Source organism: Mycteria americana, chromosome 1 (genome assembly GCF_035582795.1).
Source record: "Mycteria americana isolate JAX WOST 10 ecotype Jacksonville Zoo and Gardens chromosome 1, USCA_MyAme_1.0, whole genome shotgun sequence".
Classification (NCBI taxonomy): Eukaryota; Metazoa; Chordata; class Aves; order Ciconiiformes; family Ciconiidae; genus Mycteria; species Mycteria americana.
Window position 1 is genome coordinate 221,294,875 of NC_134365.1, and position 25,394 is coordinate 221,320,268.

General features: G+C 57.0%; 4 protein-coding genes across 8 annotated transcripts; 1 reads left to right on the forward strand and 3 right to left on the reverse strand.

Annotated features, from left to right (window-relative positions):
* Nucleotides 1-7: 7 nt before the first annotated feature.
* On the reverse strand, nucleotides 8-7,112 carry P4HA3 (prolyl 4-hydroxylase subunit alpha 3). Its single transcript, XM_075491360.1, has 13 exons — nucleotides 6,854-7,112; nucleotides 6,240-6,382; nucleotides 5,640-5,860; nucleotides 3,965-4,114; nucleotides 3,819-3,870; nucleotides 3,472-3,629; nucleotides 3,210-3,386; nucleotides 2,719-2,783; nucleotides 2,402-2,561; nucleotides 1,694-1,756; nucleotides 1,321-1,389; nucleotides 423-519; nucleotides 8-230 (listed from the first exon to the last, which is right to left on the reverse strand). The coding sequence occupies exons 1-13, from the start codon at nucleotides 7,060-7,062 to the stop codon at nucleotides 160-162; spliced, it is 1,635 nt and encodes a 544-aa protein (XP_075347475.1). The 5' UTR covers nucleotides 7,063-7,112; the 3' UTR covers nucleotides 8-159.
* LOC142404474 (uncharacterized) lies at nucleotides 5,779-10,681 on the forward strand. 3 transcript variants are annotated; one of them, XR_012773884.1, is made up of 5 exons: nucleotides 5,779-6,545; nucleotides 8,315-8,497; nucleotides 9,658-9,885; nucleotides 9,970-10,282; nucleotides 10,379-10,681. XR_012773884.1 is itself a non-coding variant. In XM_075491368.1 (4 exons), the coding sequence occupies exons 1-4, from the start codon at nucleotides 6,540-6,542 to the stop codon at nucleotides 10,186-10,188; spliced, it is 636 nt and encodes a 211-aa protein (XP_075347483.1). In that variant the 5' UTR covers nucleotides 5,779-6,539; the 3' UTR covers nucleotides 10,189-10,681. The 3 variants fall into 3 exon arrangements, 1 of the variants encoding a protein (XP_075347483.1); XR_012773885.1 differs by having other exon boundaries at nucleotides 10,048-10,282; XM_075491368.1 differs by having other exon boundaries at nucleotides 9,970-10,681.
* Nucleotides 10,682-10,710: 29 nt separating this feature from the next.
* On the reverse strand, nucleotides 10,711-12,371 carry NEU3 (neuraminidase 3). The gene is made up of 3 exons (XM_075491367.1): nucleotides 12,160-12,371; nucleotides 11,817-12,050; nucleotides 10,711-11,687 (listed from the first exon to the last, which is right to left on the reverse strand). Exons 1-3 carry the CDS (start codon nucleotides 12,184-12,186, stop codon nucleotides 10,728-10,730), a joined length of 1,221 nt encoding a protein of 406 aa, XP_075347482.1. The 5' UTR covers nucleotides 12,187-12,371; the 3' UTR covers nucleotides 10,711-10,727.
* Nucleotides 12,372-13,297: 926 nt separating this feature from the next.
* Nucleotides 13,298-24,274, reverse strand: SPCS2 (signal peptidase complex subunit 2). Of its 3 annotated transcripts, none has more exons than XM_075491369.1 (5): nucleotides 24,146-24,274; nucleotides 17,072-17,155; nucleotides 16,564-16,728; nucleotides 14,925-15,055; nucleotides 13,298-14,211 (listed from the first exon to the last, which is right to left on the reverse strand). In XM_075491369.1, exons 1-5 carry the CDS (start codon nucleotides 24,182-24,184, stop codon nucleotides 14,025-14,027), a joined length of 606 nt encoding a protein of 201 aa, XP_075347484.1. In that variant the 5' UTR covers nucleotides 24,185-24,274; the 3' UTR covers nucleotides 13,298-14,024. The 3 variants fall into 3 exon arrangements, with proteins under 3 accessions (XP_075347484.1, XP_075347486.1, XP_075347485.1); XM_075491371.1 differs by lacking the exon at nucleotides 24,146-24,274 and adding an exon at nucleotides 21,370-21,391; XM_075491370.1 differs by lacking the exon at nucleotides 24,146-24,274 and adding an exon at nucleotides 19,440-19,601.
* Nucleotides 24,275-25,394: the final 1,120 nt, after the last annotated feature.

Sequence of the window (25,394 nt, forward strand, 5' to 3'; positions counted from 1 at the left end):
AGACTCCAGTTTAGTGTCTTTCGACTTTATTTGCACCGGATTCGGCCATGGCTGAGCAAGTGCCACCCCGTGCCGCTGCCACCCCCTTCCCTCCCTCCTCTTGCTGCGCCGGGGTGGCTTTGCCACCCATGGGTGCCACGTCCTTGAGCCCACGGCGGCTCAGTCTTGTGGGTCGGCACTGCACGGCCGCCGAAACTCTTGCCCGTGCTCGTGGATCCACTTATTCGCCACTGGAAGGGACAAGGACAAGGACTCCCATCTGCTTCTGTCCCCCTGCACCCCTCTCCGACCCCCCTCCGGTATCGGTGACGTTTTTTCCCTATTATCCCGGATTTTTCTGGGTTCCCAGCACCTCTCGCCTCCCCGGAGCTGCCCCTCCAACCCCGTGTCACCCCAGGGTGACACTGGGCACCATCGCTCACCCCACTTGTCCCCGGCCAGGACAGGGCAGCCGGCATGCAGGGTGTCCCCGTCACCGTCCCCGTTCCTCCGCAGGTTCCACCAGAAGAGAGCTGCGTTCTGTGGAGCAGAGAGGGGGTGGGAACCCTGGGGTTTGGCACCCCAAAACCAGCCAGGAGCCCCAGAATTGGGGTTTGGAACCCCAAAACAGAGCTTGGAGCCCTGGAATTGGGGTTTGGCACCCCAAAACAAAACTAGGAGCTCTGGGGTTGGGGGTTTGGCACCCCAAAACAGAGCTGGGAGCCCTGGAGTTGGGGTTTGGTACACCTAGAACAGAGCTGGGAGCCCCAGAATTGGGGTTTTGCACCCCAAAATAGAGCTGGGAGCCCTGGGGTTGGGGTTTGGCACCCCAAAACAGGCAGGAGCACAAGGGTTGGGGCTTGGAACCCCTAAAACAGAGCTGGGAGTGCTGGGGTTGGGGTTTGGTACCCTAAAACAGAGCCAGGAGCCCCAGAATTGGGGTTTGGCACCCCAAAACAGAGCCAGGAGCCCAAGGGCTGGGGGGTGACACCCTTAAAACAGAGCTGGGAGCCCTGGGGTTGAGGTTTTGGCACCCCAAAACAGAGCTGGGATCCCCAAGATTGGAATTTGGCATCCCAAAACACAGGTGGGAGCCCCAGGGTTAGGGTTTAGCACCCCAAAACAGAGCGGGGAGATGCAGGATCAAGGTTTGGCACCCCTTGAAGGGAGCCAGGAGCCCCAGGGCTGGGGTTTGGCACCCCAAAAACAGATCAGAGAGCCCCAGGGCTGGGATTTGGCATCTGGACAGGCTTGGCCACAACTCCCCGTGAGAGACGAGACACAAGCGAGCAGCGTCCCCCCCTTCCCCACTCCTGGGGGGCTCATGCGGGTCCCCCTCACCTTAACCACGGGCACGCTGAAGTTGGCGTAGATGAAGGCGGTGGAGCCGCCAGCCTCCACTGCGCTCAGCTGGAAAAGGAGCAAAAATATGAGCCATGGGTCTTCTTCTCCCCCCTGTGATATGGCTGCTTTGCATGGGGAAACTGAGGCATGAAACCTCCCTGGGTCCTCAACCACGTTTCCCTCGCTACAGCATGGCAGAAACTCTTAAAATACTCTACAGACGTTGGCATTTAACACCCCACCACGGTCTGATTTAGGGTTGCCCTCACCCATTGTTGCCCTCACCCATCTCAAACCCTGTTCACTCTGAACCCTACTGATGACCAAGCAAGTGCACTCTCTCTGGGCGTGGAAATGAGGGAGGACTCACGTAGATCATGACCGTGGCGATCCTGTTGCCTGACTTCATTCTGTAAAGGGGGCTCTTCCTGGACTGCCCCAAGAGCGAGGAGGTGGGGACGGTCAGTCCCTTGCTGACGCGGCTTGGCCTGGAGGCACCTCACGCCCAACAGCTCCAAGCTGCCCCCAGGGAAATCCCACCCTCTCCCTTCTTTTCTCTCCCTCCCTCCTTCCTTCCCTCTTCCCCACCTCCTTGCTCCCTCCCTCCCTTCCCAGGAATATCCCAGGCACCAACCCAGGGATCACCATCCCGGGACCGCTCGCCTCTCCCCTGAGGACCATCCCAGGGTCCACCTCAGGAACATCTCAGGGACCATCCCAGGGACCACCTCCAGGAACATTTCAGGGAATATCCCAGGGATCATCATGGGGACACCCCCAGGGACCATCCAGGGACCTCCCTTGGGCACCATCCCAGGAGCACCATGGGGAGCACCCAAGGGCCCATCTCCAGGAACATCTGAGGGACCACCCCAGAGACCAGCCCATGGATCACCTCCAGGAACATCCCAGGGACCACCCCATGGTCCACCTCCAGGAACATCTCAGGGACCACCCCAGGGACCATCCCAGGAGCATCCCAAGGACCATCCCAAGAGCACCACAGGAACCACCCTGGGCACCACCCCACGCACCACCCCATGATCCACCCCATGAACCACCCAGGCAGCTCCCTGACCGTGGCGTGGTCGAAGTGTGGCTCGTAGTGGCCTCCCAACCCATAGTTGACCACCTGTAGGTACTCGGCATAGGGTGGCCGCAAGTCCAGGCCGGTGACGGCAGCGATGCGCTGCTCCAACGCCCGCACCACCGGGTCGGCCGTGTCCTTCAGCCAGGCGCTGCGGGAGCACCCCACCTTCAGCCCCCCCAAATTCACGCGTGGCTGGGTGTGGAGGACCCAGGCCTCCCCAGCATGGTGTCACTGCCACCTTGGTGGTGGCAATGGGGCCATGGTGGTCCCGCTGGCTGGAGGCCAAGGGATGGGGTGGCTTCTACCTCTTGCTTATCCGGTACTCGGCTTTCTGCTGCTTCTCCCCGGAGGCGACCACGGACCTCTGCAGCTGGAGGACACATGGTGGGGGTTGGATGTTGCTGCAGATGGGGACCCCCACACCAAGCAGGGACCCCAGTCAGGGTCTAAACTGGGGGTTATACCACCTTCCATCACCAAGGTGTCCCACCAGGGTGATGGAAGCAGTGATAGCAGTTGGATCCAAAGCGGTTGGGTGTCACCAAGTCAAGCCTGGCTAGGAAGGGGTTTAGGTGCATGCATGGACCTGGTTTCTCCCCAAAATCTTTTGGGGGGGCTCAGATGGAGCTAAGATGGGCTCATCCCCCCCCAGGGTCTCGCTGCAGAAGGCTTTGGCTAAGCCCTGGCTTAAAACCCCTCCTATCTCTGCATGCTCAGGGTGGTCCACCCTGGACCACCAGCTCTTGGGGCACCCTCCTCCAGGAGAGAGACATCCCTGGGGACGGGGCCAGCTCACCCAGGGCCCTGCCAACCCCTTGATGGTCTCAGCCTCGGCATCACTGATGAAATCGTGGTACAACGCCACGTAGGGTCGGATCCGGACCATCTCCTTCTTGGCAGGCTGGAGAAGGAGGTAAGGGCTGCCGTTGGTCTCGTAGGAGCAGCTGAGGTGCGGGAGATGCTCTGGGGCTGGCTGGGGAGAGAGAGGACCAAGGAGGGTGTGAGAGGTGGGACAGCAGTGGGGTGGGGGACCATGGCACTCCCCCTGCCAGCCCCACCTGCCCCCCCGGGCGCTGGCACAGCTCCTCGTAGGCGTCACGGCTCTGCAGACGGGTGCCGTTGGGGCGTCGCAGGGGTCCAGTGCTCACCGCCGTCCCCATCTCCAGCAGCTTCTCGTACTTGGCCACGTTCCTCACCACCCTTTGGTTACTGGGATCTGCCGGAGAAGTGGTGTCACCCAAAACACCGTGTCCCCATCACCCCCCTTCCCTGGCATCGGTCCCTGGACAATTGCCCCATGTGGGGGCAAGAAATGGGGTGAAGGAGGCTGGTGCCATGCAGAGGTGATGGGGACACCCCAAAACCTCTCACCTCCTCCTGCTGCATCCAAGGTTGCCCCACGTACCGTAGTGGAGAAACTCCCTGGAGAGACTCAAGGCGTGGGAGATGTTTCCAGCCTGGATGGGGGGAGCGGAGCCCGTGAGCATCCCCCTGCCCACGGTTCGGCTCCACCGGGCACCTGGGTGATGGGGATGGGCCTCACGGCCGTACCATGAAGTAGGAGAAGGCAAGATGGTCCAGAGCATCCTCCAGGCTGCTCCGGTCCTCGGGGTTCCAGCTGCCATAGGAGAGGCGGAAGAGGCCGACGGCCTCCTCCAGCCAGGCGATGGAGTGGTAGTAGTCGCCCGTGTCATAGGCCACCTGCAAGGCAGCGCACCGCCTGTCCCCACCCTGTCCCATGCCATGCCGTCCCCTCCCCTCCTGTACCATCCCATCCCATCCCATCCCACCAACCCCCCACCCTTATCCCATCCCGACCCATCCCATCCCCTTCTCATCCCAGCCTATCCCCATGACCATCTTCATCCCAATCCCACCTTTACCCCCTCCCATCCTGTCCCTACCCTGTCCTGTCCCATCCCCATCCCCTGTCATCCCATCCCATTGCAATCCCCACCCATCCTGTCCCATCGCATCCTGTCACTTTCCTACCCCCATCCCCTCCCACGCCATCCCCATCCTGTCCCATCCCTTCCTTTCCTGTCCCATCCTCATCCCCATCCCCATCCCTCCTGCTCCATCCCCATTTCCATCTCCATCCCCATTTCCATCCCCATCCCCATCTCCACCTCCATCTCATCCCATGCCATGCCACGCCATGCCATCCTGTCCTGTCCTGTCCCATCTCAGAATCACAGAATCGTATAGGTTGGAAAAGACCTTTAAGATCATCGAGTCCAACCACAAACCTAACAAACACTGCCAAGCCCACCACTACACCATGTCCCTGAGCACCACGTCTACACGGCTTTTAAATACCTCCAGGGATGGCGACTCAACCACTTCCCTGGGCAGCCTGTTCCAGTGCTGGACAACCCTTTCAGTGAAGTAAAATTTCCTAATATCCAATCTAAACCTCCCCTGGCACAACTTGAGGCCATTTCCTCTCATCCTATCACTTGTTACTTGGGAGAAGAGACCGACCCCACCTCTCTGCACCCTCCTTTCAGGCAGCTGTAGAGAGCGATGAGGTCTCCCCTCAGCCTCCTTTTCTCCAGGCTGAACAACCCCAGGTCCCTCAGCCGCTCCCCATCAGCCTTGTGCTCCAGACCCTTCCCCAGCTCCGTTGCCCTTCTCTGGACACGCTCCAGCACCTCAATGTCTCTCTTGGAGTGGGGGGCCCAAACCTGAACACAGCATTCGAGGTGCGGCCTCACCAGTGCCGAGTACAGGGGGACGATCACTGCCCTAGTCCTGCTGGCCACGCAGGACTAGGGAAGTCCTCATCCCATCCCACCCCACCCCACCCCACCCTGTCCCATCCTATCCCACGCTCTAACACTCCATCCCAGCTCTGCAGTTGACCCTCAGAGCACTCTGCCCTGAACACAAACCTCTATCAAAGCACCCAAATCCCCTCCCAGGATTTACAGACCCCCTTTCACCCCCGGGCAGGGGCCGACCCCGTACCCATCCGGGATGCTGGGGCAGGAGGTCTCCCCCAGGCCACCGGCTTGGCTCTTCCCTTCCTCGAGCCACAAAGCAGCAAGAAGCCCCGTTATTTGGGTGAGAGCCCAGAGGCGATGGCAAACGGGCAGATGCCTGTGGGCTGAGTCAGAGGGGCCCCTCCGCATCCGTGTGGGAAGAAAACCCAACGTCTATCCCTATGGAAGCAACATCCCGGGCTGGAAAAGCTTTGTGGGGGGCTGACGGGGTTTGCCCTCACCTTGCCCACGTGGAAGCAGTCATCGGCGGAGAGGGAGACGCGCCGGCCGGGGCTGTAGAGGGGTGGGGGGCCGGTGCCGGCTCGCTGGAAGATGCCGTTGGCCATGCCCTTGACGCTGAGCGCGTAGACGTCCTGCAGCCGCATCAGTGCCCGGGCAGCTCCATCCAGGTCCTCGGCTCCAGGCAGCTCCTGCTCCACCTCTTTGAAGCCAGCATGGAGTGCTGAGGGCGGGTAATGGGGTGCATGGAGGGGGATTAATGAGCTTTTGGGGTGCAATTGCCCTTACCAGCCCTCCTCCATTCCCGGGGACCCCACATGCTGCTCCTCCATCCGTTCCCCTGCTCCTCCATCCATTCTCCTGCTCCTCCATCCATTCCCCTGCTCCTCCACCCATTGTCCTGCTCCTCCATTCATTCTCCTGCTCCTCCACCCATTCTCCTGCTCCTCCACCCATTGTCCTGCTCCTCCACCCATTCTCCTGCTCCTCCACCCATTCCCCTGCTCCTCCACCCATTCCCCTGCTCCTCCACCCGGTCCCCGTCACCTCCCGGCTCTCCCCAGCTGACAGAGAGGACACCCAGCCGGGCATCCCCCCCATACCCTGGATGTTCTCGGTGGCCTCGTCGCTGTAGACGACGTTGGGCCAGTCGGAGTGGAGACGCTTGATGAGGCTGAAGGCCAGCAAGGGGTTGTCCACCGAGGCCGCAGGGTCCTGGTGCAGCGCCTGGACCTTCTCATAAAACCTACAAGGCACCCACGGGGTGACACTTTGAGTGATGCTCCTGGCTGGTGACACCCCCGGGGTGGGGTCTGGGGCCTGAGCCCCCCCCCCCCCCCCATAGTTGGGCAGCTTTGCCCCAGCGCCCACTTTTGGCCAAGCCAGAAAGCGGGGAAACCCCCATGAAGGTGGGTAGACCCCATCCCTGGTGGGTACGTGGGGACGGCCCTCGGCGATGCTGTGACCCACATCCCCAGGCCCCACCCTAGGCTTTTGGGGACCCACATCCCCCGACATGGCTGGCGGGGGGGGGGGGAATGGGCGACGTCCGGGCTGTGCTCCTCACCCCCCCCCCCCCATGCCCCAAGCTCCTATTTAGGGGCACCCCCAAAAATTGGGTGCTTGGGGAGGTGGGTTACCCCCCCCCCCCCCCCCCCCCCGCCAGGGCAGCACCCACCCGTGGGGCGGGGCGGTGAGGGCTGGGGGCGGCCGGTACCTGGCGAGGCGGCGCAGGCGGGCGCTCTCCTCCCTGAGGTAAGCTCGGAGCCGGCGGAGCAGGCGGCCCTCGGAGCCCAGCGCCCTGCGGACGCTCAGCATGGCCGTGTAGGTCTCGGCCGGGGCATGGGGCGGCAGCAGGGCCAGCAGCACCCCCAGCCCCAGCACCCACGGCCCCCCCGGCACCCCCGGCACCCCCAGCCCCCGCATCCGGCCGCGCCGCCGGGAGAGGCCGGGGGAGGGCGGAGGGCGGAGGGCGGAGGGGCGGGGAGGCCCCGCCTGGGGGGGGGGGGGTGTGGGGGGAAGGGGGGTGCCCCGGATCCGCCACGCTGGCTGGGGGGGGGTGGGGGGTGCTGGTCCCCATCCTGCCGGTCCCCATCTTGTCTGGCCCCGTCCTGCCTCGGACTCATCCTGCCTGGCCCCATCCCATCCTCTCCCTGTCCCCGTCCCCTCCTGCCCCCATCCTGCCGGTCCCCATCCTGCCTTGGACTCATCCTGCCTGTCCCCATCTTCCCTGTCCCCATCCCATCCTATCCCTGTCCTCCTCCTGCCTGCCCCCATCTTCTCTGGCCCCATCCTGCCTGTCCCCATCCTCCCTGTCCCCCTCTTGCCTGTCCCCATCCTGCCTTGGACTCATCCTGCCTGTCCCATCTTCCCTGTCCCCATCCCATCCTATCCCTGTCCTCCTCCTGCCTGCCCCCATCTTCTCTGGCCCCATCCTGCCTGTCCCCATCTTCTCTGGCCCCATCCTGCCTGTCCCCATCCTCCCTGTCCCCCTCTTGCCTGTCCCCATCCTGCCTCGGACTCATCCTGCCTGTCCCCATCTTCCCTGTCCCCATCCCATCCTATCCCTGTCCTCCTCCTGCCTGTCCCCATCTTCTCTGGCCCCATCCTCCCTGTCCCCATCCTCCCTGTCCCCTCTTGTCTGGCCCCATCCTGCCTCGGACTCATCCTGCCTGGCCCCATCCCATCCTGTCCCTGTCCCTGTCCCCTCCTGTCCCCATCCTGCCGGTCCCCATCCTGCCTGTCCCCCTCTTGCCTGGCCCCATCCTGCCTCGGACTCATCCTGCCTGTCCCCATCTTCACTGTCCCCATCCTGCCCGGCCCCATCCCATTCTATCCCTGCCCCCATCCCCTCCTGTCCCCATCCTGCCCATCCCCCCCGCGCCTGTCCCCCTCTTGTCTGGCCCCATCCCATCCTATCGCTGTCCCCATCCCCTCCTGGCCCCATCCTGCCTCTCCCCATCCTCCCTGTCCCCATCCTGCCTGTCCCACTCCTGCCTGTCCCCCTCTTGTCTGTCCCCATCCTGCCCTGGCCTCATCCTGCCTGTCCCTGTCCTGTCTTGTCCTGTCCCCATCCCACCTATCCCAGTGGGGTGAGGGTGGTGGGTCGGGGACGTCCCGCTGGGTTCCCACCAACACTGCGGACGCTTTCACACCCTGGAAAAACCCCTTTTTGCAGAAAACCTCATCGGAGCGGGCGCTCAAGTGCCCCATCTGTGGGGACAGCACCGTGATGGCACCCCAAAATACACCCCCCTGCCAGCCGAGTGTCCCCAACCCTCAGCCCCCCTGGAGCCTCCCGGGGAAAACGGGCCAGAACCGGCTGAATTCCCAAAGGAAAGGCCAAGAGAAGTTGGGAAATGTGGGTGCACCTGCGCCAAGGGGCCGGGGGGGTCCAGCCCTGTCCTGCACCATGGCGGGGGTGATGGGTGCGAGGACATGATGGGTGCGAGGACATGATGGGTGCAGAGCTTGGGGCGAGCATTGCTCTGAGATCCTCCACTCCAGGGTCTGGCTGCCACGTTCCATCACTCAGCCATGTCCCATGTCCCCGTCACTCAACCATGTCCTTTGTCCCCATCATTCCATGTCCCATCGCTCAGCCGTGTCCCATGTCCCCGTCACTCAGCTCTGTCCCACGTCCCCATCACTCCACCATGTTGCACGTCCCCATTGCTCAGCCATGTTCCATGTCCCCATCACTCAATGTCCCACGTACCCATCGCTCAGCCATATCCCACATTCCCATGCTCAGCCGTGTCCCATGTCCCCGTCATTCCATGTCACATGTCCCCATTGCTCAGCCGTGTCCCATGTCCCCATCACTCCATGTCCCATGTCCCCATTGCTCAGCCATGTCCCACGTCCCCGTCACTCAGCCATGTCCCACGTCCCCATCACTCCATGTCCCATGTCCCCATCACTCAGCCATGTCCCACGTCCCCATCACTCCATATCCCATGTCCCCATCACTCAGCCATGTCCCATCCCATTGCTCAGCTGTGTCCCATGTCCCCGTCACTCAGCCGTCCCACATCCCCATCATTCCTTGGGTTGCATGTCCCCATCGCTCTGCTGTGTCCCATTTCCCCATCACTGTCGCTTGTCCCCATGACTCAGCCGTGTCTCATGGCCCCATCACTCCATGTCCCATGTCCCCATCACTCAGCCATGTCCCACGTCCCCGTCACTCCATGTCGCATGTCCCTGTCACTCAGCCATGTCCCATGTCCCCATCACTCCATGTCATGCCCCATGTCCCCACATCACACCCCCCCCCTTCTTCCCCCCCCCCAGTCACCCCAAGAAGCCGGACAAACACCCCCCCCCCCAACTCCTCAACCTCCCTCACCCCCTGCCGCCTTCACACGGGGCCCGTCCCTGTCCCCTGGGTCCCCTGGGTCCCCGCTGGCAGCTGCCGGAGCAGGCCAAGCCGTCGCCCGTCGCTAAACCCCATCCAGCAGCACCCTCCACCCCCAAACCCCACCTCCCCGGTGCCAAACCCCATAAATACAGCCCCAGGTGACACCGGTGTCCCCACACCATGCCCGTCCCACGCCTGGCCCTGCTCCTGGCCCTGCTCCTGGCCACCGGCCCCCGGCACCCCACCGCCGCCATCCCCTGGGGACCCCCTGCCGATGCCGTCCCCACCAGCGCCCGCCCTTGCGCCCAGCACACCGGCCGCTGCCGCCGCGTCTGCTTCGCCCACGAGACCCAGCGGGGACATTTTGGTTGTCCTCGGCGCTACCGGTAAGATGGGGACACCGGGAGAGCCCCCCCTCCCCTCCCAACCCCCCCATGACCTTGGTGGGGGGGTGTCTTCTTCTCTTCCAGGTGCTGCGTGCCCAAAATGTAGCAGCAGGATGGACCGGGAGGCGACGATGCTCGGGGCCATCCCATATCCTTCCCCAGCAGGGTCATCTCCCTCAGGATTTTCCCAATATTGGCTGGATTTCACCCGTTTTGGGAGGATTTTATTTGGCAGCACCATGGGGACGTGAGGTCGCCGTCACCGTCGGGATGCCACAACCTGTCCCCTATGGAGCGGAGTAAACCCCCCCCAAGATCTGAGTGCTTTTTCCCATGGGAATATGGGGCAAAACGCCGCCTGAACCAGGAAACTGAAGAAAACAGAATTTAAAAAATGGTAAAAAAGGGGAATTCTCTCCCTGCCACGGGGGGGTGGAGGCAGAAATCGCTGATATTTTAAACTAAATCACTACTTTTGGGTATTCTTCCCCAGGGGACTGGCTGCTCTCAGTGGCACCTTCTGCTTTTTTGCTGCTACCGGGTGAAAAATGCTGATTTTTGGTGAAGCAGCGGCGTTTCAGATGCCATGCCGGCATCCCCCCCCGGCCAACCCACAGCAGATCCTCCACCCCCTCCCCAGGTCACCAACAACATCTATCTGACGGGTGATTAAAAACCAAGCGTTAATTAAATAAAAGCTACGTGATGCTGAGCCTGCTGCGCATCCGAAATGTCCCTGGTGAGGTCCCGGCATTGCCGCGCTCACCGGCTCTGGCTGCCGGTGGTCGGGAGTGACACCACCCCACCCCCACCCCCCCTCCCCTCCCCCCAATGGTTCCATTTTAAAAAGCTTTGAGGTTCTGCTCGCCGTGGTCGGAGGTTTCCAGGGTGAAGAGGCAGAAGGCGATTTCCTCGCAGGCGCTGGTTGTGCCGCACTCGAACAAGCAGCCGAAAACACCGCCAGGGCAGACGGCCAGGTCAGAATAGCCGGCCGGCCCTGGGTGCAGCACCCATGGGTGCCGCCACCCCGCCCCGTCCAGCGGCGAGGGGTTGAGATAGATGCCCAAATCACGCCGGCGGTGCCGGTCGGTGGGGTGGGAGTAGAGTAACCAAGTCGGTGCATCCCCGGTGCCGGTCGGCGCGGCGAAGCTCACCACGCTGCCCTGGCACCCCCGCGGCGGTTCGCCCAGCGCCTTGCACCGCGCCGAGCGCTCGAACCGCAGTCCGCGGTCGGTGCTGAACGCCACGGCCCGGCAACCCCGCAACGCTCGGGCGTTGCAGTAGAGTAAGGGCTGGTGGGCATCGCTCCCACCGATTTCGGCTACCTGGCACTCGCCGGTCTGCCCGCCGCCGACCAGGGCACCCTTGTGCCAGCTGCGCCCACCGTCGTCGCTGTAGAAGACGAGGGCGTGCTGCCGGGTGCAGCAAGGCAGCGGCACGACCCCGCACAACCACCCGTGCACGTAGTAGGTGTACGCCGGCACGACCAGGCGGCCCGAATCCAGCTGTACCCCGTGGCCCGGCCCCACGGCGAAGGTGGCCCAACGGGACAAGTCGGTGCCGATGGCTTCGTCCGTCACGTCCCGCAGCGGGGTCCAGCTGTGGCCACCATCGGCGCTGGTGGCATAGCAGAGGCGAGCGGCGCTGCAGCCCCTCCAGATTTGGCATCGCTCCGTCTCTCCCCGCTCGACGCAGATGCAGAAGAGGAAGACGGTGCCGCTCGTCGCATCGTAGAGGGGACAGGGGTTCATGGTGCGGCGGCCGGGCAGCGCCAACGCCGACAGCTCCTCCACCGGACCCCACTGCCGGCAAGGAGGAAAACGGGGCTCAGCCGCGGGATGCACCGGTGTCGCTGTACCCCGAAGCCAGCCGGCGTTGCTCCCGGGGATGGAGGCCGCAGCTTGTTCCTACAGCCCAGACTGGTTTTTTACCTCGACCGAGGAGCCGTGCCGGTGGCCCCGCCGCAGCGCCAGGTACTTGGCGTCCTTGTCCCTGGCCGAGGAGCGCTTCTCGGCGAAGGCCAGGAAGGTGGCGGCGGGGGGGATGTAGAGCAGAGCCGGGATGCGGTAGGTGACCCCGCTCGCCTCCCGAAATAGCGTCTCCCGCGGGAAGATGAGCGGGGATCCCGGTGGCGGGGGGGGGGGGCTCTCCCCGCCATCCCCCCACTGCGGGCAGGGTGGGAAGGTCAGATGGTAAAGGGTTAAATGCTTGCAAAACTGGGGGGGGGGGGGCTTCATGCCCCCCCAAGATGGGGGGAGAGGGACGAGGACTCACCTTGAGGCAGGTGATGGCCTGGGACATGGTGGCCTCCCCGAGGTCCCCGCTGGGGCCTGAGCTGGGTGGAAGAGGGGGGAGTGAGAGCGGAGCCCCTCGGCGGGGTCACACCCCGCTGTCCTGCCCGGCCATGCTGTCCCCATGTCCCTCTGTCCCTCTGTCCCGCAGGGGCTCCCCTCTGCCCACGACCCTATGTCCCCCCCAGTGCCACCCCCCAGGCTGTCCCCAAGGGCTCTGCACCCCCAGGGCCCCCAAGCCCCCATCCCCTTTAGCCCCCCCGGTGTCCCCAGCCCAGAGTCCCTGTGCTGTGCACGCCCCAGGCCCCGATCCCCCCCACGCACCCCCCCATTCCCCATGCACCCCCAATGCCCCCATGCCTCCCCTCCTGCCTGGATCCCCCCCTGCACCCCCCGTAGCCCCAGTCCCCTACACCCCTGCATGCACCGCCCCCCCCCATGCATCCCCCCATGACAGGGCCACCCCCCCGCGCATCCCCCCGCACCCCTTGTGTCCTGTGTCCCCCCCCACACCCCTGCAAGCACCGATCTCCCCGTGCACCCCCAATGCCCGGTCCCCCCCGGATACCCCCCCTTGCACCCCTATAGCTCCACTCCCCTATGCACCCCCCTTGCACCCCCCCGCACCCCTATAGCCCGACTCTCCTATGCACCCCCGTGCACCCCTATAGCCCGACTCCCCTATGCACCCCTCCTTGCACCCCTATAGCCCGACCCCCCTACACCCCTGCGTGCCCCGATCCCCCCGTGCCCCCCATGCCCGGCCCCCCCCATACATCCCCCCGCACCCCCCCAGCCTCACTCCCTGCACGTACCGATCCCCCCCGGTGCCCCCCCATGCCCAGACCCCCCCCCCCCGCACCCCCTTCCCCTACACCCCCGCATCCACTGTCCCCCCAGCCCCTCCGCACCCCCCCCCGCACCCCGCTCCCCCCAGCCCCGCTCCCCCCCGCTCCACCGGCCGCCGCCGCCGCGCCGGGTCCGCCCCGCTCCGCCCCTTCCTGGCAGCTCCGGCCCGGCCCCGGCGCTGGAGCGGGGGGGGGGGAGAAGCGATTTAAGGGGACTCCCTCCCCGGCCCTGAGCCGCGAAACACCCCAGAGATGCTCGGGAACACGTTTGACGTCTGTTCTTCCCTTTTATTGAAAAAAAAAAAAAAAAAGGCAAAACCCCCCCAGAATATTTTTTTTTTAGAAAACGTCATTTTATCAAGGGACGCGCGGGACGAGAGATGTCGATAGGAACAGGCGGGGGGACAAAGAGGGACGGTCACAGCTCGGAAAAGCCCTTCGCTTTCCCTGTTTTCGCCTTGCAGATAAGCTTCGTGGCCGAACATACAGAAATAGGTTTGTCTTATCCCCCCCACAACACATAAAAGGCTCTTCTGTAACCCCCCCCATTAGATAAATACAAAAATAAAGAAAACTTGTTTGTGAGTTGTTTTACAGAAGGATTTTGTCCTGAATTCCTAACACAAAAGGGAAAGGTGAAATGCAAATGGTAGCCCCCCCCCCCCGACACTACATGGCACGGAGCTGTTTGGTAAAGCACCGCCAGGTAAAAACGGAGGAAGCTGGGGCAGCGTCGGTGACAAGTGTCCCCTCCCGAGGGTCCCCAGGGGCAAATCCTCCTCCGAGGTCTGCCCCGGAGGTGGCAGAACCAGCAAGGCAGGCACACAGGCCAAGGCTTACTGTAGTTTCCAAAAATCTTGGATCCAAAATTAAAAATCCCGCTTCTCCAAAATGGAATAGGATTTCAGGACAAAAACAGAGGCAAGGATTCACTTTCTTTGCTATTTTACTTTATTGGTGTTAATTTAGCACGTTCCCAGGAGGCAGGCGGTGTCAGAAATCATTTGGTTTTCCTCTCCAGGGCCAGACTATCGTGCAGCTTGGACACCTCCGGCTCGTAGGCCTCCATGACTAACGTCCCGTTGTTATCGAAGAATTTTGCGATGGATTTGGTGAACTCGGCTTCCCTCTGCTGTTTGGTTTTCCCGCTGATGAAAGTCAGCTTCAGGGTGTACTTGTCATCAAACCTGCGGGAAGGGCAGAGAGATTTCAGAGCAGAATTTGTTAAGTCTGGCTCAGCTGAGACGCCAACGAAAAGCTGACGAGAAATCTTCATCTTTGTTCAGGGTTAACCCCCCGGGAGCGGAGGTCCCCACACACAGTACCCCAGCAGCCACAATACGCAGGCGTTAATTATAACACAATTAAAGATTTTTATACTCTTGATGATTAATTCTCCTCCCCCCCCCATTTAAAGAGAAGTGAAACGTGAACATTTGCGGCAGATAACCACTTGCCATCGCTCCCGTTTCTAGACTGGGATGTCAATTTTGATGGAGTGAAAGAGATTTGTAGGTATAAAAATAAAGGAAAATATTTAGGGTGATCCTACGGAGAGATACGGATGGCAATGGTGCACACAAGACCGGCGAGCTCGGCCACAGAGTAATAATATTCTGCGGTGAATATTAATCACGAGTTGCCTGGGAAGCCGCAAAGATCACGGCACGGCAGCCGATCCTTTGCAGAAAGCTCACGTCCCCGCTGCAGACACACCAGTATTGCAGAGACACCAATTTTTTCCTCCATTTTCTTTACGAGTTATCCGAAACGCAGCTTTTCTGCCCCGCCGTGGAGCGTGCGGTAGCTACAGGCGGACGCGGCACAGACAAACCGAAGCCGTGCCGGTACAGCACCGCCGCCGCACTCCCTAAGCCCGGGCTGCCGGAGCAAACGATACCGTTTGAGACTGGAGGAGAGCTGCCAAACGTCGTCGGGGTCCATCCCCGCGGGGTCTTTTCTGTGAGCTACGAGAAAAATACTCTTTTCTTTGTATGAGGTATAGATCGTCAGGATTCCCATCATCACAAAATATGTGCCAAAAAAAGTTAAGGAAATGAAGAAGTTGCAATTAGAAGTAGAAGTTAGGCAGAGAAATTGCTTGGATCCCCTCAGAGGCCATCGTTTAACCACCTCTCATGACATTACCATTCCAAACAGGATGCTTGGCTGATGCCTCGTTAGCATGAGAAATTAAATAATTATTGGGATGCTTTCTTAACTCTTTGCCGTTGCACAAGAGCATTAATCGATGCCTGGAAGGGGTGGGGAAAGCGACAGCTCCCTAACACACTTTCCTGAAAGGGATTTCTCCAGCCACATAAAACGCTTCATTCATGAAACCATGAAGTAAAGCGGAAATCACAACAACAAAATACAGTTTTCAATTATTTTGCTAAATTTTTGGAGCAACATCTGTTGGGAGATAGAGGGGAAAACGTGAGCCCAAACGAGCCACAGAATTAATCGCTGCGCATTCCTCCAAAGCGCAGATCAAGCAATTAATCTTTCTCATTTTTGGAATGAAATAATTTTTAAGTGCTGCAAGACAAATTATCTCAACGTTCGCGCTGAAAGCCAACCAAGAACTGTAGCCTGGAACAACAAAATGACTAGCCCAAGATCACGCAGCCGTTAGCAGTACGGTGACTCCCAGGCTGGCAATAAGCTTCCAGGCTACCAGTTCACGCTGCCTCGCTGGTACCATCAAAACCGCCCTTGAAAGCGGGCCCGTCGGCAGCTCTTGGAAAGCACCGCTCATCTGTCACCTACGTTTGGGTTATAAAACCTCTGCAAGCATCTATCTTGCTAGAGGAGCTGCAGGGAAATCAGTGCCACGCTGACCCTCTGAGCCCAAACAGAAAAAAACCCCACCCAGCTGTGGTGGAATACTGGAAATCTTAGAGTTGACTTCTAAATAGAGTGGACATCTAAATGTTTAAACCCTGATTTGTAGCGCTACGCTTCAAAATGCGGCGTCTGCTCCTCTTTGGCGGAGAATTACCTCCGTTTTACTCTTCACTCTTGGTATCTGATCTGTCATATTAGGAAAGAGCAGATGTCTCTAACCAGGCTATAGGTAGAATTAAAAAAAAAAAAATAACCAAACCACAATACAAATCCCCTAAAGCTTTCAGGGGCTGATCTTCAGTTTGAGATTAACACACTTGAGTGGAGAATTCTCTGCGCAGTTGGTGTCCGAGATCTGGGACATCACCTCAACGCAGTCAGGAGCCTGGGGAGCAGATCAGCTGCCCAGGGAGCTGCTGAGTCCTCTGACGTGAGCTGAATTGCCGTCCAGGCTTCCGCGCTGCTGCAGGGGAAGGCTGGACCCCCAGATCACCCACATTTAGGTGCGTTACACCCAGACAGGCAGGAATTTTGCCATCAGAGTTTTCATGTGATTATCAGCTGATCTCCACACCATGGGCAGTAAAATTCCCACAGGGCTGAAAATGGGAATACAGAGAAGGGTTTTGTTGTGCTTTATGGGGAAAATAAAACCCCTTTTGGTATAAATGAGACAACATCTGTAAAGGATATGATACAACACAAAAGGCAAGAACAGGTTTGGATTCAGGAAAAGGGTGCAGGTAATCCCAAATCAAAGCTACAATCGCGAAGAGACAAGAGATTGTGCAGATGATGAGGCGACCGTCGATCAAACGGAAATTTTCGACGTACTTGTACTTCTCCAGGAGAACCTGCGGGAGAAACACGCAGCCGAGTTTATTTTGGGCTTTTCATACATTTTACAAACTGCTTCTGGAAAGGATTTAGATAAAACCACCTCGATTCTACAGGAAAACTGAGCAGAAACTTTATACCAAGTTAATGTCTGCATCAGACGTCATAATAATTGCTGATACTCCGAGCCCAAACACTGCTCTAGCCACGGGAATCACAAGAGACGCTACAGAACCGGCATGGCTACGGGCACTTCACAATCAAACCAAAAAAGTCTACAGAGTTTTTAAACTCAACGTAGAAACCTAAGAAAATAAGAGTGTTTCCCAAGAGGGAGGAATCAGCACTCGCAGAACGTACTTTTTTGGCAGAATCGTCCAAAGAATTTTTCACAGCTGAACCGTCCCATTTGTCAATTTTTACCGGCTTGTCGTCGATCTTCCACTGCAACGAAAACCAAACGGAGTTAAGAGAATTTGGCATGGGTTAGCCTTTCATTTTCACACGCTCGTTCCTGTCGTGAGCACAAAGATAGGAGGCGACCCAGAAACCATCTACCTGTTTGGGAAAACCTGATCAGAGACGGAGGGAATCTGGGGCCTGTTACACAGTTGTATCGCACCAAAAGTCACCTCAGCACCAACGTACCCGTTACCCTTGCAGATTTAAGCTTACACATCTTGTCAGGGGTACTGAAGATACTTGGTGAAGTGACTTTTTACATCAGTTTTATCCTGATTTCGATTCCGTGTTTGCTGCTCCTGCTGCCATCCACAGAACCTGTCAGTTACGACTGAATTCTTTGAAGGTATTCACACTTTTCAGCCAAGCTGTTACAAACAGACTCTTTGGGGGTTGATGAGAGGAGGAAAATTTCAAGGCACCCGTAACAATCCGGGTACAAGGGGAGAATATAAAAGCACGACCAAGAAATGAAGTTTCAGGCAGACCATCCTCCAGATTGAAACCGAAAGACTCTGTCACTCTTTTATATTCAGGTTTTCCTGATGATCTGTTCCTTCATCAATCATGAATCTCAGATGTAACGGCTCAGCTTTTCAAAGGGGTTAAATTTCCTCTGAATGATATGATTTTTAGGTGACGCTATTCCTTCTGGCCAGAGAGTTTGAGCCCTGTGTATTCTAAGTCGTCGATTATTTCAAACAGTTGAGTGACTTGAGCTCAAATTTTACCTGCCATTAGAAGCGATTCGCAATTTCACTCGTGTTATTTCCTGCTCCTGAAGCTCACAAGTTGGATTTATTAACTACCTGTCAGAAGAGCTCATTTCCCTTCTCTGGCAGGAATGAAACCATTTTAATGTAAGATGTAAAACCTGATCTACTTCCCCTACACTCGCACAGGGAAAAAAGCCTGATTCTCCTTCAGGCTCTGCAGGTATGAATTACCAGGTGCACAGTAAACGTCACGGTGCGTGCACATGCAGTAGCTGGTTTAGGAGGGACAAAAGCAACAGCCAGAAGCATTTAAAAGTCAGGGACAACTGGGAAAGAGGCTCTCACATCAGTGTAAGTTACAAGATATTTTAGGTGGCTATTTTTTTGTAGCATTTTTTTCTAGGGTTAATTAGCACACATGACAACTGAAAGCCAAACCTTTTACCATGAAAGAATACAGAAGAATTCTTTCAACTATTTATTTTTCCTTAGAAAAGCATCTACAACAGTTTTATTTATTTCTTGCCCTTTGGGATTTCCAAAGATTAAAGTATCAAGAGCTAGACTAGGGAGAGGAAAAAAAACACCTTTTTTTCCCCAATTAGTGAATTGGAAGTCAGAAGACTCTAAGTAATAACACCAACACCCAATCCTTCCTTCCTTATCCCACAGATAAATCAAAAAAGCTTTGAAGAAACCCATTCGGACTTGACCTCACCGCTCCCAGGTGCGGCCTCCATTTCTCGCGAGGGAGAGGAAGGAAAGCCAACAAGCCTGTCGATGTGGAAACGTACTCTGCTTAGCAAACCCCTAAACCAGAGTACTTTCCTGAAACAGCACCAGCTACTTCTGCGACAGAATTATTCTTGTAGGGTGCAGAAAAGTCCTGTTATTTTAAAGACAAAAATAGTGACGAGTAAGACACGTGCAAGACGCAGCGCAGCTGGATTTGCTGCTGGATACACCAGCAACCAAACCTTGAACTCAGAGATGTGACTGTGGGGAAATATTCTGGCTTTTATTGTACTCGTACAGCTCAAGCGAAGGCAAGCCTTACCCAGGAGGGACGGCGTCATTCAGCCTGCAGAGTTTATTTTTGTTACCGATAAAAATCCCTGAAAAGGCTCAGTTTTTATAGCTGGTCAATCCTTCCCCCTGCTGCTTTTTACAAATAATAAAGAACAAAATGAATGAGAAGTTTTTAATGCCACAAGGAACCTCTGCAGGCCATCTGAAGCCTTCATTCAGACCAGAGCTGCCTTTAAGTACAGTTGTGATTTTTTTTCCCCCAAAGACCACTAAAGGAATCATTCTGAAGTAGTAAAGAAATATATCTGAGCAAATACTTTGAATAAGTTTTCCACATTTCCAGGGCTAAAACAAGACAATCCGTAGTATAAAATACGACGGCGTTCTCCAGCTTGTTCCTAAGTGAGAGCAAGAATCCAGAGATACTTGAGAAGACATCACTCAAGTGATATTTTCGTGATAAGTTTTACGATTAAATATTTAATATTGGAATCTTTGCTTTTGGCAACAGCGTGGTTTACCTGGTGTTGCATCCATCCCATCATCAACGCTCAAGTTTTTAATCAATCTTATTATGTCTGGTTTTTCTTCCTAAAGCCCGTGAGTATGGAATCAAGGCTTACGCTAACATTTCTTCTCTTCTCCTCCCAAATAAAACCATCAGCTTTCTAGATATACTTGAAGACAGAATAGCTGGAAAACACCAATGAGAAAAGCTCAGGAATCAAGAAATAAATGAAAGTAAAGCTCAAGGCTTTTTTTTTTTTTTTAAAAAAAAAAAACCCTCAAGATTTTAAAGCTATTTTATAGGCACCCTGGAGGCACAGGACCGCTAACACTTCACTTGCAGAAGGGATTTGCACACAGGGGAATATCTGTATGTGTAACGAGTCGAGGCACTGCCATAACAACGTATATCCAGGAAGCCCGTGACAGAGCAAGAACTGGATTCTCATTTCTTGCTCTCTGTCCCGAACCACCCGACACTGGACTTGCCAGATAACATCAGTGATATTTAACTGATACCGATCTTTAACGGAGAACCAGCACTTTCAGGGGTAGATGTAAAGCCCACGACACATTTTTTGAAATAAAGCTGTTACTGGGGGGGGGGGGAACCAACCTAATCTTAGACTGTCTAAAGCTGAATCAGCAGTTCTTCAGTTCTTGTTCACGCTTCCCTGTGACTGAGGCTGGTCTGCTTCAAGACACTAACAGCTTGATAATCCCAGGGCGGTTCATATCAGAAGGGACCTTGTAACGGGGACACATCTGCGGTTTGGGACTTCAGCCAGGGAGAAGCTTTAGCCCTCCCTTTACCTGGGTCTTGATGTTCCCACGAGGTTACTTTTCCTAACACGGCACAGCACCGCAGCGCTGCTGCTGCTTCTCTTAATTCTTCCAGGCTGATCTGCAGGACCAAATAGCTAGGGAGAGGCTGGGACACTGCGCTGGCACCCAGAGTGCCAGTGCTGTGGAAGAGGAGCAGAAGGAGGTGCTCAAAGGAAACGATCAACACCCACGCTATCTCTGGTGTCCAGATGTGCACAGAAACATATGCACATCTGTACATTGATGTCTATATACCAGCGCAACCCTGGGCAAACCCTCCGACTGCTGGCCATCCCCATGTTCAGCTTGGTAGAGAGCCAGAGATTCGGCCCCTGCCACCAAGCGCTCACCCTCAAACAGGGGGGAAAGCCTCCACCCGCTCTCGGGTCTGCACAACAGCCCCTTGCCTGTGCCTTGCCTGCACACGTTGGGGAGGGAAGGTGAAGCTGCACCGATGTGCTGTGGAGCCTGGCAGATGCAAACATGTCTGCTCCTCCAGCTAGTGGATGGTATTTTTCAACCAGTTACGCATTTTGAACACTTCGGGTGCAAGCTCCAAAGGCTTCAAAAAAAAAAAAAAAAGAAAAAAGAGCTCAGATTTTGTTCCAGTCTGATGCAGGAAAAAAAAAAAACCCAACCAGTTCAAAACAGTTTTTTAGTTTGGGTGTGATTTGACTCCTTCATTTTAAAACCCAAGTGAAACGTTGTTATACTTGTCCTGAATACATCCCAACTACAAATGGGAAGCAAATACGGTGTTCTACAGCCAGGCACACCTAGGAAGTGGATTTGGTACCTGAGAGCGTACCTGTGTAAGAACAAGGCTTCAGAACAAAGGCTGAAATATAGCCAGCGGTTACCTTACTTAAAAACAAAGAAGAAAATCAGAGATGCAATTTCAGACAGCCGCAAAACCAACCCGACACTAGAAGCACACAAAGGCCGCAGCTCTTTACACCCACGTAAAGATGCTGCCTGCCGCTGGATCGCAGCACGGCAGCAGGGGAGCATTCTGCTGTTAGCTCCAAAAAAAGGGACAGCAAGACAAGTGCTTGCTTTCACAGCAGACACCGCAGGATCTGAGCGCTCTCAACGCTCGTTTGTCAGGCTATCACCCACCTTCATTTAAATCCCTTCACAAAACTCCCTCATAAGGAGGAGGCACGGAAAAATCCTACAGGAGAAATTTCAAGATGTTCACATCTCAGAAGAAAGACACGCACAAACGTAACCTTTTTTCCCCCTGCCTTATTCCTTCTGCTGCTACTGTCAGCGAGTTACATCATGTCCAATTTTAGCCTGTAACATCTTCTGGGTAGCTGGCTTGTCTCTTCGAATATCGCTCTGAAGTTTGCAGCGCACTTTGGGTATTACAAACATAAATAATCAAGACGTACAGTAAAAAAAAAAAGATTTGTTGCTACTGCAAGAGAAGCACCAGTTGTAGACTATATAAACTCTTCAAGGGGAATAAAGTTTCTGCATCTAATCTGTGTTTTCTATTACAGGGATGAAAAGAAAGTAGCCTCCCCTTCCTAAACCCTACAATCAGAAACTCATCAAACCGGGACCCGCAACGCTGCAGCCAAGGGAGGCTGGAAGAGCCCCAGCAGATGATGCACATCGACTCACCCAAGGCACGCAGCAGCTGATTGCCTTTTCCTGTAGGTCAGGCTGCAGCCGACAGCAGCGACTCCCAAACCTCAGGTCCCCAACCCCCCAACATAAATTCTAAAATAACGGTGACATTGCACACCACGAGCCTGGCAGAAGCAGGATTTGCAAGTGGCAGAGTCCAGGGACACCTCGCTGCACATCATTTCCTTCCTCTTCTTCTTGAAGGAAGAGTTGTAGCAAACTCCAGCGAGTCAGCGCAGCCGTTCTCAGCTCCGACTAGCTCAGCCTCTGCCTTGGAGGAAAGAATTCTGGACCTCACTCTCCCCAAAGTACCAGTGCTGCCTGACTGTACTCAGAATCAACGTTCCCCGGTCCCAGAGAGCTCCTCCTGGGGCAGTCGTGACAGCTGGTATTCAGGAAGCGGTTTTAGTCCCGGAGCTTGCAAAACCTTAGAAGGTTTTGCTCTAGTAGGGGCAGAGTGTGGTTAATAACTTAGTTTTGTGCTAAATGGGTGAAATCTCTAGTTCGAGAGGACTGTAGCTGCTGCTGCACGCCATTTTGAAGTCAGTGAGTGTGCACTCTTAGGTGCTCCTGGTTAAGTGGGGAGAGGTCAGGAGGAGCCACCTGATTTTCACAAACACTGAAAGAACATGAGAAGGACAAAAAAAAAAAGGGATAGTTAACATGCCAGTCTCCCTAAACTCACCCTGATTTTGCTTACTAGCGAAGTAAGAAAAGATACGCTAAACATGCAACCTGTCCTAAGACTTTAAAGCCTCGGTGATAACCCATTATTTTTCTGTTTGAGAAATATTTGAGCAAATTATGGACCTAAGACCAAAATTCTCCAGGTGACACCTCAGCAATATATACACCAGTTCGCAGAAACGACCAGATTTCATTTAAGTCACCCAGGGGGAGGAAATGAAGGCACAGAGATCAGCATGGGGGAGAGAGGGAAAAGAAGACAGAACATTATCGAGTGTGTGTATGTCCTTCAGGTAGAAGCCCTGCTGAAACTATTCAATGGTTTCTCACTAAAGGATTCAGCTCCCACGCCAACAGCGTATTTCCCTTACCAACAACTCCTTTTCCTTCTGAAATAACTACACCTCAGCATCCACAGAACGTGTCAGGAGGAGCGGGAACGCCTCAATAGCACGACACTTTCCAGAGTTCTTGAAGTTTAACCACAAAGCACCGTCATTTCAAAACCGAAAGCTGAGCGCATTTGTAGAAGATATCCAGAAATATTTCATTAGCACACCTTCCCCTAAAAGCATTCGCGCAACAACTTAATCGACTGTTCTGAAGAAAAAACCACCAAATTCTTAGGGATAGTAAGGTTAATGTCATCTCACACAGATGCATGAAAGCTCTACTCTTTAGAAATTATGAATATACGTATATCAACGAAAACCAAAGCATTTTCAGTTGCAGTCATCTGTATTTTGAAGTTCAGTGAAAGATGCCAAATACACCACTCTGAAGAGACACCCTCTTGCACCCAGAGATACAGACACGACTGTTTCCATCTCCTCGTGGGGGAAAAAAAAAAAAAAAAAGCCTCCAGGTCTTTAGTTTCAGCTACCAGACTGCCAAATACCGCAAAGAGCTGTGACACAAACACCTGACCGCTTAAAACTGAGCCGAGATCAAAGCCACTCTACAAACGAGTTCCTTTAAACTACTGAGACAAGACTGGGCTTATCAGCAGACTTTGACGGCATGCTCTGCTCCACCTGACATCTCTGCCATGCCCAGCCTCACTTTCCTGGCAAAACACCCACCGGGAGGAGCGCAGCTGTACCGCTAGCCGGGCTTTGGTCAGGACGGCTGGGCTAAAACCAGCCACGCTGGCAGGAAAGTAAAAAAAGAAGCGGTCTCACAGGCGGCTGCTGCTGCTTTCGCGGCCGGACGTGCTCGCCCGGAGCCGCGGCCCGGCCTGCCCGCGGGACGCTTCCTCGCTCCCCGCTCTCCTCCGGGGCCTCTTCTGCCATGTACTGCCCGGCTCCTACAAGGAGGCAGCAGCGGGTGGCCGCGACGGGGCGCGCTGGTGCCGGGCGGAGGAGCTCCCCGCAGCCCCACGGCTGAGGCGGGGGAAGCCCCTCAGCAAGGCGGGGGGGTGGGGAGGCGGGCACTAAGGCCCGAGCTCGGGGCGGCTGCGGCTCGGCCCAGCGCCGGGACAAGTCTAGGGACACGGCCGAGGCGGGGCACGGCGCGGCCGGGAAGGGGAGCCCCGGGAGGGCCGGGCCCCGGGCGGCCCGCGGCACGGTACCTTGTCGAGCAGCCCGTTCCTGCCGCCTTTGGCCGCCATCTTCTCACCGCCCTCCGCCCCCGCCCTCGCCGCGCGACCTGTTCGCTCCTGATTGGCCGCGCGCGGGGGCCGACGGGAGCGGGCGGGCGGAAAAGCCACACCTCCTCCGCCGCGTTGCACGCTGGGAACTGTAGTCCGTCCCGCCCGCGTTCCCAGTTGCTATGGTGACGGGGCGGCGCGGAGGGGAGGTGGTGGCGGCGGCGGCGGCGGCGGCGGCCGCGGTGCCGGGCCCGCTCGGGGAGCGGCGACGGGCGAGCGGCGGGGGCGGCCTCCGGCCCGCGGGGTGAGGGGAGGGCAGCGTCGCCCGGCCGGGCTGCCGGGGTCTGGGACCTGGGGAGGGTGAGGGGGAGAGGCGTGCGGGGCCCCTCTGGGCCGTGGAGGACCGTGAACTCTATGGTCGTCGGGGGGAAGGTGGGGGGGGGTGAGGGGGGTGCGAGGGGGTGTGTGAGGAGTGGGGGTGTCTGTGGTGTCGTGGGTGGGTGTGCGGGGGTGTGTGTGTGTGCGAGTGGGGTGTGGGAGGGTGTCCAGGGGTGTCTGCGTGGGGTGTACGTGCGGGGTGGGTGTGGGTGTCCGTGGGGGGTGTGAGGGTGTCCGTGTGGGGGGTACATGGGTGTCTGTTAGCGTGGGGGGGGGGGGTGTCCGTGGGGGTGTGTGAGGGTGTCCGTGTGGGGGGGGTACATGGGTGTCTGTTAGCGGGGGGGGGTGGGGGTGGGGTGTGCGTGGGGGGGGTGAAGGTGTGCGTGCGTGTTTGTGTGGGGCGTGCACGGGTGTTGGTGTTTTGGGGTGTTAAGGGCGTGGGCTGTGTGCGTGCTGGGGTGTGCTGAGGAGGTGTGGGGGGGTGTTTATGCATTGGGTGTGCGCAGGGTGTACGCGTGCGTGTGAGCGGGGCGTGTGGGGGTGTTCGTGGGTGGTTTTGGGGGGGCTGTGTCAGTGGTGTGGGCTGTTGGGGGTGCTGGTGTGGGTGTGTATGTAGGGGTACACGTCAGGAGGGTGTGTTAAGTGTTTGCGTGTGTTCTGTGATGGGATGAGTGGGAGCGTGTGTGGAAGCGGGGCGTGTGAAGGCGTTCGTGGGTAGCTGGGGTGCGTGGGCGTATGTTGGGGGGGTGTAGTTACAGGAGTACGTGTTGGATGCGCGGGTGTATGGACTCACGTGTGGGGCTGTATCCAGTATGTGTGGGGCGGTGTACGATTGGTATGGACGTGGGTGCTC

Excerpts from the sequence above, each read along its gene's own strand:
- LOC142404474 (XM_075491368.1), top strand. Across the intron at positions 8,498-9,657 it reads GCCAAGAGAAGTTGGGAAAT|GTGACACCGGTGTCCCCACA; the intron begins GTGGGTGCACCT and ends ATACAGCCCCAG. Across the intron at positions 9,886-9,969 it reads GGTTGTCCTCGGCGCTACCG|GTGCTGCGTGCCCAAAATGT; the intron begins GTAAGATGGGGA and ends CTTCTCTTCCAG.
- P4HA3 (XM_075491360.1), bottom strand. The coding sequence starts at position 7,062 with ATGCGGGGGCTGGGGGTGCCGGGGGTGCCGGGGGGGCCGTGGGTGCTG. Across the intron at positions 4,115-5,639 it reads ACTGCTTCCACGTGGGCAAG|GTGGCCTATGACACGGGCGA; the intron begins GTGAGGGCAAAC and ends GCTGCCTTGCAG. Across the intron at positions 3,871-3,964 it reads TTGCCTTCTCCTACTTCATG|GCTGGAAACATCTCCCACGC; the intron begins GTACGGCCGTGA and ends CCCCCCATCCAG.
- NEU3 (XM_075491367.1), bottom strand. The coding sequence starts at position 12,186 with ATGTCCCAGGCCATCACCTGCCTCAAG. Across the intron at positions 12,051-12,159 it reads AGGCCATCACCTGCCTCAAG|TGGGGGGATGGCGGGGAGAG; the intron begins GTGAGTCCTCGT and ends CCCTGCCCGCAG. Across the intron at positions 11,688-11,816 it reads GGCACGGCTCCTCGGTCGAG|TGGGGTCCGGTGGAGGAGCT; the intron begins GTAAAAAACCAG and ends CCTTGCCGGCAG.
- SPCS2 (XM_075491369.1), bottom strand. The coding sequence starts at position 24,184 with ATGGCGGCCAAAGGCGGCAGGAACGGGCTGCTCGACAAG. Across the intron at positions 17,156-24,145 it reads GGAACGGGCTGCTCGACAAG|TGGAAGATCGACGACAAGCC; the intron begins GTACCGTGCCGC and ends TTTTCGTTGCAG. Across the intron at positions 16,729-17,071 it reads TGGACGATTCTGCCAAAAAA|GTTCTCCTGGAGAAGTACAA; the intron begins GTACGTTCTGCG and ends TTTCTCCCGCAG.